The sequence below is a fragment of the Oryx dammah genome, unplaced genomic scaffold (assembly GCF_014754425.2).
Source record: "Oryx dammah isolate SB20612 unplaced genomic scaffold, SCBI_Odam_1.1 HiC_scaffold_18, whole genome shotgun sequence".
Taxonomy (NCBI): domain Eukaryota; kingdom Metazoa; phylum Chordata; class Mammalia; order Artiodactyla; family Bovidae; genus Oryx; species Oryx dammah.
In genome coordinates, this window is record NW_024070202.1 from 43,577,867 (window position 1) to 43,594,437 (window position 16,571).

A 16,571-nucleotide genomic window follows, 5' to 3' on the forward strand; every position below is an offset into this window, starting at 1 on the left:
CACACACACACACACACACACACACACACACACACACACACACACACGCGCGCGCACGCACGCGCGCGCGCGCAATACTACTGCCCTAAGGCACAATCTATCATTTAAACTTTTTTATCCAGTTGACTATTTCTCTTAGGTTTCCATGCCCTGCAGCCTCTGAGTCTGTGTTCCAAAATTAACAAAAAAATAAAAAATAAATCACATCTGTGGCAGACTTCTTTAATGGGTCTCTCTTTGCCTCTCTCTATGCGTACGTGTACCATGAAACTAGCCATCTCGGCCTGGAAGAATGGAAGGTGAAGATGACATGGTTGGCGTGTTTTGCCCCATGTTTGAAATCAGAGCAGTCAGAGCAATAGTCCAAGGATCGCAATGTCACCAAAGTGCACACAAAGAACAGGGGAAAGAAAATATGTGCTCTGCTTACTTCTTCAGAGTTAAATAAAACTAGCAAACATCTGTATTTTTCTCCTAATTAAAAAAGAGTCCTGAATCATTCATTAAGGAAAAGCTTTCCAATTCCCCCAGGAATCACAGGATTCTCTGACACAAGGCAACTCCCATGTACATTGGCACATCTCAAAATTCCATTACTGGGACTGTTACAATTTCAGCATTTCCTTGGGGGGAAGTTACACTTAGCAAATAAAATGGATTACACAGTAAACTCCTTTTAGAGCTCCTCATGCAATATGGATTGGTGCTGAAGCCACTGGAGGAACAATTTCTCACCATACTCAGCAGCGATGCAAAAATGAGAATATCTACAATTAGATGGCAGGTTCTGGTTAAACATATGCTAGCCCTGTTGTTTTAAGTGACAAAAGTATATCATGCTCTCTTTGTAATTTGTATATATGTATATATGGTCTAGAGTCCACTAAGCCTAAAGTAACCTAGGGAAGAGATTGATGTGACCAGTCATACCGTAACCAAAATTTAGAGGTTTGGACAGTGATTGGGCATCATCTGTCATCTCCCTTTGCCCTTCTGCCTCCCTTGGGAAGAGTATAGCTACCTGCTATGGTTTTGCAGGGCTGCTCCACCTGCTCCAGAGTCCTGAAGTTTTAGCACACTCCCCAATGTGTGATTTCATATATGATGTTCTAGATCTCAGGATAAACTGAGCTCAAAAGTCAGCTGAGACTCGTAGGGTATAGGGCAAAGGTTTCGTTTTCCTTTTACCACATGAGTCTAATTAACTGTTTAATAGGAACTGAATTCTGCTAAGTTGTCTTATCTTTAAAATATGAATGATTATACAGTTCATAAAGGATGACTAATGGATGTGGAAATGTAGTTGGTTATAACTCTTGAGTTTTATATTCATCGTTGACTGGGAAAGCCTTTGGTTCTACATGCATCTGTCCATAAAAGGACGTGAAGGTCATAGTCTTGGATGATATATACATATGTACATAGGTGCCTGATTCAGCTTTTCTTTCCCCTTGAGAGCACTAGACACACGCATATGCCTAAATTTCAGAAGTGAGTGACTTGCCTTCCTCGTATCACTGGGAAATCACAGCCAGGTGGGAGGCACAAAGGCAAGCCCCATATCATTGTACTTTGTTTCCTGTCTTACTTCAGCTTCACTTACTATACACTCTAGAAAAGATTTACCAGGCCATCACCAACTATGACTATTACCGTCCATCCAAATGACTGAGACATAGCTTCCTGTCCCACGAGGAGTCTCATCTTAAGTCCCATCCCAATTTCCAAAACCATCCTGATTAAATAATAAGAATTTAACATTTAACTGAATAATTGCTTCTGTCAGTTTTAATACCTCCTTTAAACCATTAAGGCCCAGAGACCACAAATACTTCTTAAGCAAAGGATGGCATTAATAAGTATTCCCCAAAGTTGCTGATTATTGATTAACATCCTAACAGTGATTTTGAAAGTGTGTACAACCCAGTCGTAATTGAGACATTTGCCCCTGAAGAAGATTCAAAGGGCCAGGGGCAAGGGAGAAGGTTAAATCCTATTTAAATCATATGCTCCTTTAAAAGTCAAAAGATTTCTTATGGTTTTAGCTTATTTATTCTAGAATTGAAAATGACATTCAGAGGAATTTCTCAGCTTTTTTTTAAAGTACATTTCCATTCTTTCGGCTAACTACAGAAAAGTATCCCTCATCAACTTTATTTTGAATGTGTTTATGAAGTCAGCAGTCAATCTACTAGTGGCTTCCACATTTTAAATTGTTTAAGGGATAAGAGTTCACTTAAACTCTCATAAATTTCTAGTAATAAGTTATAAGAAACCTAAAGGAGCTTTTCAGGAAATTAAAACTTCACTCAAACCTCAATAGAGAACAGTTTCAATTTTATGTTTTCTAACTTTAACAATTTTAAAAGAAACAACTTCTATTAGGTGTAAGTTTATACCCCCCAGCATGCAAGTGCACGCGCGTGCGCGTGCACACACACACTCAATGGAACACATCAAATCATAAACAGCTATTAGTAAATTACTAGACTATCCTTTACCAGGTAGTTCCAGGGTGTCTCCATCTGTTCTCTCATACTTCTAAAACAATCATCCTAGTCAGAGTAACATCCCCAAACTGGGAGCCAATTTTCGAGGGCAATCTCAATGATTTCAGGAAAATAAAGAATTACAGAGGCATTGATTTTTTTTTTTTCCGACTCAGAAAATGTATGTGCTCTTTCTGCCTATGGCAATGCGCTAGTGATGTCCTTGGCTGGTCACTGTTAATCCAGAGACTACCTAATTTTGGAATGCGTACTTTTTTGTCTCCATATATATATATTTTTTTATTATTTCTATGCTCGTCACTGACTCTTAACAGCACTCTCATTAATCACATCCACAAAATTAATTTATCATTGGTGTGTCTAGTTCCTCAGGGGGTGGGGAAAAGGCAGGATTCATTACTCAATGGGATCTCCTTTATACCAGGTCCAGATTATAAGGAGCTGGATGTTCACCTTCGCAGGATGGAGTCTGGATTTGGCTTCAGAATCCTCGGGGGAGATGAGCCTGGACAGCCTGTGAGTTGAATTATCTTTATTTCTACACTTTGGGTTATATTGTATATGTATGGCTGAGATGAAATATCATTCAGTGTGATACGAAAAAGAAAGTCGTTTAGGACTCACATAAAAATTTCTGAGGTTTGTGTTTCTTGCTATTTAAGTTCCCAAAACTTGCCAGTGTTTCCATCCCAGTATATCATCATACATCAATGCACATTTCATTAAGAGAGAGACATTACTCTTTCTTAGAATGGATTGGATTCCTCTTGAGTATTTCAGTTATTTAATTGTATTGGACCCCCAGTCTCTTTGGGCAGCAGCTCACAGATAAACATGCAATATGACAGAAGATATACATGAGGAGATGACTCAGAACCACAGAACTGTGTATGTTTTCAATCAGAACTACAGGGGAGAGAAAACATGGGGATCAACATAAGTTAAATTCAACACTGCAGAGTCTCACCAGATTTGAATTAGGTGATTACAGTTAGAGGATGTTCATGAACTCAGCTTCAGTTGGCACAATATTGGGGATTTGGAAAGGGCTCTGAAGAAATTCTGTATAAATACATCTGAGTGAAAACATAAAATAACAGTGTTCATTAATATACAGAAAAACAACAAAGCTAGACTTCTGAACATGTATTGAAATAACAGCCATAAAACACTCATTGTGTTTTATGATACAAAGGATGTACCTTAAATAGTACCTCGTATGACTAAGTTGGGCTTCCCTAGTGACTCAGACGGTAAAGAATCTGCTTGCAATGCAGGAGATCTGGTTTCAGCCCCTGGATTGGGAAGATCCCTTGGAGAAGAGAATGCCTACCCACTCCAGTATTCTTGCCTGGAGAATGCCATGGACAGAGGAGCCTCGGGGGCTACAGTTCACAGGGTTGCAAAGAGTCGGACATGACCAAACAACTAATACACACACAGAAGACTGAGTCAGGTTCATAAAAGGTTCATAATTGGTCTTTAGACTCCGAAATACAATCAAGTCCTTTCCTATATATAAATGCAAGTAAAAGATTAAACTGCAAAATAAATGTAAGGGGAAGTAACAAATTCAGGTTCTCATAATGCTTACTTCAATACAGTCTTTGAGATACACAAGTCTTACTTCTTACTTTGCTGGACACTCCTACCCCTATAGGCTCATGCTTGTCTGCTTTGTGGGTAAACTAGCACCATCTTCACAGCACCGTATTCCCTTCACACATCTCCCCCTCTTGAGAGGTAGAAGGGATTGCATGACTAAGTCACAGGGAAGGCATAGCATCAGCTGGTTTAAGAAGGGAAAGGCCTAGTTGAACTTAGCCTGGCACAAAAGCAGTAACAACAGAAGAGATGGAATTGTTACCCAAATGAAACACATATTGCTCAGAATGAAGCTCAGGTGTGTGAGTGCAGGATGCACCATCCAGCCTCAGGACAGCTTTCTACTGGGTGAGAAGACAGGATATCAGGTTCCCAACCCTTTTGAACATTAACTTTGTGTTCCCTGTCCTTTCTCCCCTCCAGTGGGCAGGCATCCAGTATTTATAAGCCTCCTCAGATTACAAGTTTTGCTGATCATCCTTATTGCATTTATTTGGATTTACTCTGGTTTATTCTTTCATTTGAATAATTTAAAACACAATCAGGCTGCAAGTTACAATGTTACAGTTAAACCATAAAGTAGAAGCCTAAATCTCCCTGTTGCATTCAAAGCCAGAAGGTAATGTCTTGAAGGCCAGAATGTTGCACCTCTGAAAGACCATGTCAGGAAAGGTGAATCTACCATAAAGAGCCCCCGTGTGCCTTTCCTTCCTGCTCTCCGTCACTGTAAGTCCAGAGATAACATGCAACCAAAATGCACTAGCCTCATTTAGTTGCTATTGTGCTACAAAGGGAGAGGTGTGTGAGGTGACTTGGTCCCGAACCACAGGAGGTCTCATAAATTATATCAAACGGGTTTCTGCCTCCATGTAGATGAAATGGTATTGACATCTCATGGTGCACATTAAACACAACAGCACGGCTTTCAGCAAATAATGAACAGCAGGACCCCAGCTCAAAGTGTATGGGCATTTTTCCTGCAAGAGGAAATACTTTTCACAGTTAAATAACAATAGAAATAGAAAGAAAGAAAAAATTGCCACAAAGGAATGAAAATGAGATTTCCAGCTGTGATCTAAAAAGAGATGGGAAGGCATCAAGATGAAAAGCCTTGGAAAACACTGCAGTGGAGAAAGACCTGGGTGGAGAAAAACTGTGACTGGAAAGAGAGAGCCGATGATAGACGTAGGCCTTGGCATGAGGGTCCGGTGCAAACTTGTGAAAGAGTTTCAGAAAGCAAGAGCCTGAAATCTGCTTGCCACCTTGTCAAGTTGCCCTGGGCTATAATTCCTGCAGATCAGACTTGCTGGGTTTAGACTGACATTAGGTAGAATTGGGAAAGAATTAAAGCCTAATTCAAAGGACTGCAAAGGTGGTTTGGGCTTTGTTTGTTTCTTAGTTTTTGTTCTCTTTGTGTGTGTGTGTGTTAGTTTTCTCCCTGGCTTACGGGGATATCAGCCACTTGAATGTAAATTGCTATTATTTCATATCAAATACTTCATTTTGTTCTGTGCCCTTACAACCTATAAGACAAAGTAGACCTGTTGAGGTTTTGCTTCTTTTGCTTTTTTAGAGAAGACAGTTGAAAAGATAAGGCCAGATCAGTTGTTTGGAGAATGGGCGGGGGCCAGGGCGGGGGCGGGGGGAGGTTGGGAAAGAAGAGAGTCTTTCTTGATCTGTTTTTCCGCAGAGGTGTTTCTTCAGGGCCAAAGCAAGAGAGGCAGGATAAAGAACTCTCTCAAGACCAATGAGAAAGCTCATGAGTGGGGCTGAAGTGTCCTCAGAGGTTGAAGGATCCAGTGAGATCAGAGGGAGGTGAGGAGTGGAGTGTTTGCTGGGAAGGCTCACTAACCAGTGGAGCCAGGGGTCCCCAAGGCCAGAAGGAAAATATAAGTCTATATTAGTTAGGGAGCCCTGACCATGCACTCAGCAGACCTGGAAAGTGACCAGTGCGATAGGGCAGGAGGCTCAAGCCAGACACCAGAGGGAAGGTCCTTCAGTGAACATAGAACATGACCAGTGTATCACTCTGTGGCCCCCAGACCAAATGAGAACACTCAGAACCTTACTGCTCAGAGTGTGTCAGATTTAGAGACCAGAGGCACCCAGCACCTCTTGGGAGCTTGGTAGGCATGCAGAATCTCAGGTTCCACTCCAGGCCCGTAGAATCAGGCTGTCAGGGTAAGTGCAGAATTCTAACAAGCTCACGGTGTGATTCATGTGCACGGTAAAGTTTGAGAACTACTGATTTAAAGCATCAGATATTCTGACGTATGTTTTCAAGAACTTAGATGAACATAAGAATATATATATATATATATTTATGGAAGTCAATATGAGTTACAGTGCAAGAGGAATCATAGATTATCTAGTCCCTGCAGTTCCAGTGGCAGATAGGAAATAAACTACTCAAATGTGTCAAGTGTACAAAGCATATTTGAATTAAAGGGGAAAAAAAGTGGGTTATTTTCTTTCCTGAATAGATGCACAGAGCTGGCTCTGTGTCAGCAGTGAAACACAGGACACGAAGGTGCAAATTGGCCAAAGGCTAAAGGACACCAGCAGTGAGAGCCAGAAGCAAAGACAGTATAGGTGGTCAGCCTGTTCCCAGCAAAGGCAGCAGCTCCTGAAGGAAGGAGCGAGTGTGGCTTCTGTATATGACTCATGGGTGAGCAGCCCTAATGCCACTCCAGTCCCCATGCTCAGCTCAGCTCAAGCTTGTTTCTTAACCATAGCAACTTTTTTTTTTGAAACAAGTTAGAATGGATTATACAATCTAATTATACAATAATATATATGCATATAATAATTATGCAATATATATAATAAGCTATGTTGAAGTATTATGTTGAATACACTATAAGTGAATTTGTAAGATTTGGTGTAACAAACCGAAGATTGACGATTAAACCTTCAAGTTTAAAAAAAAAGTGTGTCCAGTGAACTTCAGTCTTTGTTCAGATGTCAGCTTCTCAATGAGTCCTGCTCTAATCTGCCCTAACACCACCTCAGCTACAAAGTTGACACCCACCCATAATCCTACCTTGGTGTATTTTTTTCCACAGAACATGCCTACTAACACACAACATAGTTTTTTTGTTTCTTTACTGTCTGACTACTGGAATGACTCTTTAGGATGGGGATTTTTGTTTATCGTTCACTGAAGAGTTCCTAGCACCTAGAAGCATCCCTAGACTCCATGAATATTTGCTAGATAAATGAATTACTTAGTGAGGAGAGTACTTCATATCACAGCAAGCAAATAGAAAAAACAGATGTTTTGCTGGGATTCTCTGTTTAATGGATGCTATTAAACTAGTCATACAGAAGATAACTTCAAGAGTATTTCTTTGCTGTTTTCCCACAGCGGGAGAGGTATGAGAATTTTCCGATGTGAAATTTTGTTTTTGCTATTTTTGTAGAGGGCCCAATTGCAATGTTAGCTCTTAGTTGTAACCTATTTTTTTTACTCCTTTTCATGAGTTAAAATCAAAGTTACAGCTGAATGGTGGTAATTAAGCTAAGAATTTCGCTAGCCATTTTTTCTCTATTCCTAGCTGTAAGCTCTCCCACTGAGGCACACGGGAAAGTTAAAGGTTGAAGCATTTTCTTTGGGCTAACCCAGCCAAATGCAGCTCTTCACAGGGCAGTGGAAAAACATAAACATTCATTTTCACTGGTTTGCACAAAGCACTTACTAAATCTTTGAAGTGCTCCATAGTGGGTTGAATCTTTTGAAGAATAGATTGGACCATCTTTAGAAAGAAACTCATAAATTCAGGCTGGCATGATAATAAGGGAAAATGGAAAATATCAGAAGCCTGCCTGACTGCTGGCCTACAGCAAATGGGCACAGCCCAGTCAATCCAAGGCCAGAGATGGGATTCCCATGACAGCAATAATGAATCAGTCATCAGAGCACCAATATTCAACATGGGAACAAACCTACTCCCCACTTCCCTATTCCCATCCCCCGGGAATAGGGAAAAAATAGCCGTGGGTTGGGGGGAGAGGGTGGATTTTCATTCCTATTCAGTGAACCAAGAATGTGAAGTCCTCAGGAGAAAAAGAAAACTCTCTAGACCATAATTTCGCATATTAACTGAGAAGGCCTGGACATTCAAATCTGGTGGCTGTGTTGACAGACCACACTGAGCAGTGTGACCAAGTAGGAAGACAGACCTGAAGACATGTAAGCCTGCTGGTCACGATGGACCAACTGCAGATTAACTGGAATCCACAGATTTGAGATTTGAGAGAAATTAGTACCTGAAAAAATCAATCTGTGAACAAAGGATCATTTTATAAAGACTTAAAATACAACCTAGAATATAGCCTCTGTAATAGTATCAGACTAATGATAGCCACTGCTTACAGATGCTGTGAGCCTAAGCCGCTTGGCAAAAGAAAATCTAGTCCTTTGAACTCTATTGTCCATGAGTTGGAAAAATTGTAGATTTAAGGGCAAAACTAAAATACTTAGTGCTATTGTCGTTCCTCTGTGACAGGAAAAAAAAAAAAAAAGCCTTGCTAATGGACACTAATTGGAGTGTTTCTAATGGGAAGTAAGAAGACTTACCCTGTTGTGCCTTTCATTGCAATCCCCAGTTCATGGATTTATGACAGTATACACGTTTCCCGAATGTATACCTCCAAACTTCCTGGTATAGTCATTAAACAGCAGAGCATTGCAGGCGGCAGGCAGAACTGGGGACATCCTTTGTGTAGGGATGTGCTCCTAGAAAATATTCAAAGAAACAGAGCAAAAATCTGGAGGAGATTTTTTTTTTTTTTTTTTTTTGCATTTCAGTATGTAGGATCTTCAGTCTGCATTGCAGCATATAAACTCTTGTTTGCAGCATGTGGGATCTAGTTCCCTGACCAGGGATCGAATCCAGGCCCCCTGCACTGGGAGCTCAGAGTCTCAGCCACTGAATCACCATGGAAGTCCCTGGAGAAGATTTGACTGAGTTTTTAAAGTAGATAAGCTGTTCAACTGAGAGACATTATTTTGGGCGGGGGGGGGCTCCAAAATCACTGCAGATGGTGATTGCAGCCATGAAATTAAAATGTGCTTCCTCCTTGGAAGGAAAGTTATGACCAACCTAGATAGCATATTCAAAAGCAGAGATATTACTTTGCCAACAAAGGTCCGTCTAGTCAAGGCTATGGTTTTTCCAGTGGTCATGTATGGATGTGAGAGTTGGACTGTGAAGAAAGCTGAGCGCCGAAGAATTGATGCTTCTGAACTGTGGTGTTGAAGAAGACTCTTGAGAGTCCCTTGGACTGCAAGGAGATCCAACCAGTCAATCCTAAAGGAAATCAGTCCTGAATATTCTTTGGAAGGACTGATGTTGAAGCTGAAACTCCAATACTTTAGCCTCCTGGTGCGAAAAACTGATTCATTTGAAAAGACCCTGATGCTGGGAAAGATTGTAGGTGAGAGGAGAAGGGGACGATAGAGGATGAGATGGTTGGATGGCGTCACTGACTCGATGGAAGTGAGTTTGAGTAACCTCCAAGAGCTGGCGATGGACGGGGAAACCTGACGTGCTTCAGTCTATGGGGTTATAAAGAGTCGGACTTGACTGAGCGACTAAAATGAACTGAACTGAAATGAACTGTCCAGGGAAAGTCAGCCACGAATTCTGCTTTGTTTTGTTTTGTTTTCTCCTTACCTCCAGCTTTTCAAAGCAAAATAAAAAAAGATGAAGAGCATTTTGAACCTTTATCTGAATTTAATAATACACAGCAGTCAGTTTCCCCTGACACTTTTCAAGAGCTCACTATGTGCCCTGAGCAAAGTTAAATGCTTCCCATGTGCTGTTTAGTTCACATCTCCCAACAGTTCCATAAATAGGAGTAGGTCCTATTATTTTATTTCCCCATTTTGCAGGTGAAGCAACTGAGGCTTACAGAGGTGCAAAGGCCTTGCCCATGGCCACACAAATAACTGTAGCTAGGATTTCATCCCTAGTTTGTTTCGTTTTAGAACCCATGTGCAGTGCCAGTAGCATCAGACATTTGGAGTTAAGGGTGGTAACTTATGAGCCAGTTAGCAAGGGTCCCCCAGACTTTATGGCCATGAAGAGCAAGTTCAAACATCTGCTTCTCTAAGAGGAGTTAGCAACCTGGAAGAGTTAGAAGAGCATCCTTTCAGCCTCTCATTTTTCATTTTTCAAGTACATACTCAGTGGGTTCAGTTCAGTTCAGTTCAGTCACTCAGTCATGTCCAACTCTTTGCGACCCCATGAATTACTGCACGCCAGGCTTCCCTGTCCATCACCAACTCCCGGAGTTCACTCAGACTCACGTCCATCGAGTCAGTGATGCCATCCAGCCATCTCATCCTCTGTCGTCCCCTTCTCCTCCTGCCCCCAATCCCTCCCAGCATCAGTCTTTTCCATTGAGTCAACTCTTCTCATGAGGTGGCCAACATATTGGAGTTTCAGCTTCAGCATCAGTCCTTCCAATGAACACCCAGGACTGATCTCCTTTAGGATGGAGGGTAGAGAGTATAAAATCTTCCACTAAATACTACATACATACATACATACATACATACATACATAGGAAGGAAAAAGAAAGTTGAAAACATAAATGTTCTTTTCTTCTCACTGCTTCTCTAGATTTTGATTGGCGCCGTCATCGCCATGGGCTCAGCTGACAGAGATGGCCGCCTACACCCAGGAGATGAGCTTGTCTATGTGGATGGAATTCCAGTGGCTGGAAAGACCCACCGCTATGTCATTGACCTTATGCACCATGCAGCCCGGAATGGGCAGGTCAACCTCACTGTGAGAAGAAAGGTGCTATGTGGAGGTAGGTAGCTCGAACCAGTAGCAGGAGTTGGGGGTTAGGTGATGTAATGCTTTGTGAATCGTGGTCAGGACACTGGAAACAACATTTTAAATCAATTTCCATATTATGAGGGAAAAGACCAACCTAGATATTCCACATGTAACAATGAAGTTGAAAGTGCACGTTTTCACCTCACTAGTATAATACATTTCTAAGCAGTCTTTGCAGAGAAGGCAATGGCACCCCACTCCAGGACTCTTGCCTGGAAAATCCCATGAACAGAGGAGCCTGGTGGGCTACAGTCCATGGGGTCGCTGAGTCGGACACGACTGAACGACTTCACTTTCACTTTTCACTTTCATGCATTGGAGAAGGAAATGGCAACGCACTCCAGTGTTCTTGCCTGGAGAATCCCAGGGACAGCGGAGCCTGGTGGGCTGCCGTCTCTGGGGTCACACAGAGTCGGACACAACCGAAGCGACTTAGCAGCAGCAGCAGCAGCAAGCAGTCTTTGAGGCTGACATTTTCCATAGAGTCATTAAAAAATTCCTAGCAAAGCCTGGGGCTAATTTAAGATGTGTATGCTCTTTGCTTTTTAGTAGGTGCTAGTTCTAAGAAGAACATTATAGTAGTGAAAAATATAGATTTTGAAAATGTTCTTCATTGTGTTTACAAGCCAAAAACCTCAGTGTAACCCAGGCAACTAGGATGGAAAACTAGCTTCCTTTATAGAGCCTGATAAAAGGTAACAATAAAATGATCACCCTGATTTAGAAAAATACAGCTATATGTCACTCTGAGAAAACACAGTTCATATAACTCCAAAGTTATGAAGCACAGAAATTAAAAGTAATTATTCCCTTTGCAACCATTTTCTCAGCTTCATAAAAGAATCCACAAAGACATACTTTAAAATCAGCCCTCTTATCATATTATAATGATTCAGTTTATCTCTCTTTATCATGTCTCAACTCCCCCCAAAAAAGATTTATATTTATAAGAATTATGTTCATTGCAAGCATTATACTTTTTTTTTTTTTTATCATCTGAGCACTCAGTAACAGTGGGAATATAGTTCCAAACCACAAGCGTTTTTCTCTGTGAACTATAGAAGTGACAGCGCCAAAGATGTTCTGTCGTCACCTGCCCCATGAGTCTGCTGGCCTCTTTGCTTAGCTACCTACTGCTCCTCGTACAGAATGATCAATGCTAGAATCAGGAGGGACCTTAGAAAGAGCAATGTGAAACCCCTCATGTAACAGATGACAAATCAAGGCCCAGGGGTTCAGTAGATCACCCTGTGGTCTGCAGTGAGTCAGTGATCATGCAGAGACCCTTCTCTCCAGCCAGGGCTTCTTTCTTTATAACATTTCCAGTTCCCTTCCACACTCTACAACCAACCCCATGTCCAGTGAATTCAAAGACATTAGACCAACCTTTAGCAAATGTCACTCCCAAACATAAGGACTCTTCTACATGTGCTATTATCATCACACGTTTGAATTTTATAAAAGGCCACCAGCTAATTACAGGCTCTAAACCACTCAAGAAGATAAGGTTTGCTAGTCAAATTAAAAATCCTTTTTGAGTCTTCTAGAAAGTAGATTTAGAACAAGAGCCATCACTTAAAAGGCTAAGTTAGAAGTACTGTTATCCCCTACCCATAAAGACTGCTGTAGATCTTGTATCATATGGAGGTTTTGCTAAGAGATGCCATTCGTCTTCAGAAATTCATGGCAGACCACTTGACCCAGTGAAGTAAAGCACCTTGAATTATGCCTTATCCTTGGGAGAGGTGTCAGGAGGGAAGACAGTGTTTGCTTGGTTAACATTTAACTCTCTCTCACCCTCCAGAATGATTTTTAATAAAATGTTTGCTGTGTTATATGTTCTGTAACCCAAAGATAAATTAGGAAGATACTTGATTTACAAGGAAATATACTGCAAGGTGCAAAAACCAGTGCACCAACATAATTTCATGCTCTTCTTGCCACCAGCTGATCATTGCAAATTAAATTTTGTTCTAATCAACCCAAGCTATTGGAGTGTATGCCAAATACTGCAAAAATGTATTCTTGCAGTTTGTGGATTGTGTGACTTCCATGAAGATGCTCTTTGATGCAGTTCTTACCAACTTTACTCATGTAGGCGTTCAAGTGCATTTCAAGTGCATTTAATTTTTGAAAACGTTCTACTGCAGACTGCTCATTCACACCAGAAAAGTTTCCAAGTTAGTTCAACCCACTCTTCCTTGAAAGCTTTATGAGTATTAAAAATGATTAAGTTCAGCAAAGGATACTTTGATAGGAAAGTCAGTGCCTCGAAATAGGATGGGACAGATTTTTTAAATATGCACAGGAAGACAGCCTTTCTTCATAGCTGCCATTTCTTCAACAGTGAGAAGAGATAGCTGCAAATGGATATGAGAATGGAGATGTCATTTCTAGGGTTCTTATTATCATGGTTAAAATTATTATGCTTTCCTAAGCCAAGGCAGTGGAAGTACAAACCTGGCTTATGATGAGATGGTTCAAAGCTGAGGCAAAATGAGCAATTAAATAAAGAAGAGACAGAAGATGATCAAGAAGACAAGCAATGTCACCCACTTCTTGCATAAAGGAGCACTGTAATGGAAAAAGAGCTGAAAGAAGGAAGGTCATAGAGATTATACCCTTCAGCTTTATGCTTGCTTCAGCTTGTTCAAATGTCCTGCTTCACCTCAGAGGACCCTAGGCAGTGGTTTCCTAGCTGATGCTCAAGAAGGGAAAAAAAAAACCAACATTGATTATGAGAAATATAGACCAGTTAGTTACATTGGGCAAAAATGAAAATAACAGAGAAACCTGCTTCAAATGTTAACATATACATTATGTATGTTACATACATAACACACTAAAGATAGAAAGGCAAAATTTTCAATTAGACAATGGCAAACTAGATACTCGAAAGTGAGAAATTGTGGAGTAAAAGATGAAAACATCCAATGGTGTATCCAATTTTATCAGATAATTTTAGCACAGATCTTGCACCTTAAACCAGTTTTGAGATTTGTCTTATCCATGCCACTAGCTCCAGTGTTTAGCTGCTTTTTCCCCAAGGATAGTAGAAGCGTGGCTTTAATTGTTACACTAAAAGTATAAATATTTATATGTCTCAGCTTTGAGATGCTCGACCTAGTGACACATTATTTTGAATACATACTGTTCCTCTGAGAGAAGAGTGTCTCTGAGGAGTTTCATAAGGTGTAAATCTAGAGCTGATGTACAAGAAAGTTTTATGACTCGATCAGAACTTGTTAGAGTCCATCTTAAATCTATCAGCATCTTCTCGCTAACACCTAAGGGAAAGTATAGGCTTCCCTTGTGGCTCAGCTGGTAAAGAATCCACCTGCAATGTGGGAGACCTGGGTTCGATCCCTGGGTTGGGAAGATCACCTGGAGAAGGGAAGGGCTACCCACTCCAGAATCCTGACCTAGAGAATTCCATGGCCTGTCATGGCCTGTATAGGCCATGGGGTCGCAAAGAGCTGGACACGACTGAGCGACTTTCACTTTCAAGGGAAAGTATGATTCTTGGTCCGATGCTGAGAAAGGGAAAAGTTTTCTTTACAACTGGGTGAAAAGTTTAGTCAGTGATTAGGGTGAATTTCCTGCTCCTGACTTTTATACTTTTTGTCAGTTCTAAATTCAGTCCCTTATCCTTTGTCTATAAGCATTTAAATAAGTTGTCTGCCCTGTTGAGCATAAAGCAGAAGTACATAAAATCAAATGCCTGTGGGTGGGCCAGCCCCTGACATGGGGAGGGCACCACAGGGATGCACTATGCCTGTGGACACTCTAGTGCACATATCTAAGCTCTACCATGCACAGACCCCATTGCCTCAGCCATGCTTTAAGACACACATCTGCAGGGCTGTCATACTTCCGGGGACAGTCCTGAGAAGAGACCCAGGCACACCCTGAAAGCAGGCAGGGGCTGCTTGGTTACAGAGTCTGAGAGTTCTGATACCCAGCGGGTGATCTTGAAGGGAAACAAGGACTCTGGTTGAACAAGTCCCTTTGGCCCTGCATGCTCCTCACTCCACAGGTAAATGAGTAAATCAGGAATGTATAGGAGACACTGGGGAGTAGTTGAGACTGTGGGGCCTTGCACATTTCATAGTCAAGGGGGTAGCAATTGCCCAGCTTGATTATTGGAAGCTTCCCAGGTGGTGCTAGTGGTAAAAACCCACTTGCCAATGCAGGAGACGTAAAGAGACGTGGGTTTGATCCCTGGATCTAGAAGATCCCCTGGAGGAGGGCATGGCAACCCACTCCAGTATTCTTGCCTGGAGAATCCCATGGACAGAGGAGACGAATATTTCAAGAGAAACTAGAAATCCAGCTTTCTGTAAAATCTCCCTATTTAAAAATATTGCCAATTAATTTTAATAATCATTTAATGAACTCTAGGCCAGCACTGTGCAGGAATCATTAATAGGTCTGCAGACCAGGAGCAGCTCCTAGCCAGCACTTGACTGTTCTTGTCAAAACTACCTCAACCTGGAGGACATTATCAATGACACCTGCCTTCCCAAACAGACTCTCTCTCCCAGTAAGCACAGTGATGATTTCCAGTATGACTGGTGAGGACAAACAGAAGCTAAACCTCAAAATTAATTATTTGATTTGAGTAGCTATTAAGTGACTGAATTTTGTATACTCATTTGGCTGTAAGCCAGAGGATGAGTCAGGGATCCTGGAAATTAGTTTTGTTTTTTTTTTTTAATGCACATGGTATTCAGTCACTTTCTGACATTTTACTAAATTATTCTAAAACAATGTTATTCATGCTCCATACCAGGAAGTGTTGTTAAAAAGAAGACAGGCTCATTTGGGTCTAGAGACAGCCAGGTAGAAAAATGGGATAGAATCAGTTTTATTCCTCAAAGCCAGTCATTGGAAGTCGTCTTAACTCCCTGGTTTTAAATGTGCTCGTGGTGTTAAAGATAAAGAACATTGTTGGAGAGGATGAAAGAGACATCCAGAAGCAATAGAAATGTATTCTGTTAATGTATTTGACTCCTTCACTCACCCAGGGACCACTTGCATTGACTTAGACAATGATTGTCTTTCTTTCTCCCTTTAGAACCAGTGGCAGTCACTGTGAGTCATTTACTGCAAAGACAGATAATTTTTCTTTGTTGCTGCTGTACCGACGACTGCAGCTCTCAACCCCCTAAAACATGACGGCCAGAAAATTAGATCTTTCTTGTCACTGCCTATGACATTTAGTTACTGATTTGGTCAAGTAACTCGGGGAGCTTTTCAATTTAATGTTGCAGCATAATAATTGTTTGTTTTTCTTCCTGACTATCTCTAATCACTTTATTTCCAACTTGTGCAAGGACTGATAAAGGACATGTATGCTTCACCAAGACAATAACAGCTTGTCTTTGGATGATGTTTTCTAGTGGAGAGGGTTCATTTTACAGGCAGTTTGAAATTCTGGTAGAAAAGAAGAAAAAGCTTTGACATTGACATTTTTTGTTGTTTTTCTTTTATCACTTCAGTACATTTCTTACAAATGAATGGCATCTATTTGCTTTATTTTATTAAAACCTGATTGAGTAAATATCACAGAAAATTCAAATTTATCAAGTGTTAATAAGCAGCA

At 41.0% G+C, this 16,571-nt stretch overlaps 1 protein-coding gene across 1 annotated transcript in view; it reads left to right on the forward strand.

Moving 5' to 3' along the window:
* The window catches only part of MAGI2 (membrane associated guanylate kinase, WW and PDZ domain containing 2), a 1,493,747-nt gene that overhangs the window by 1,309,894 nt on the left and 167,282 nt on the right, over nucleotides 1-16,571 (forward strand). Inside the window, exons 14-15 of the mRNA XM_040260742.1 lie at nucleotides 2,935-3,026; nucleotides 10,745-10,937. Of these exons, the coding sequence (XP_040116676.1) occupies nucleotides 2,935-3,026; nucleotides 10,745-10,937 (285 nt within the window). The remainder of the gene's footprint in view (nucleotides 1-2,934; nucleotides 3,027-10,744; nucleotides 10,938-16,571) is intronic.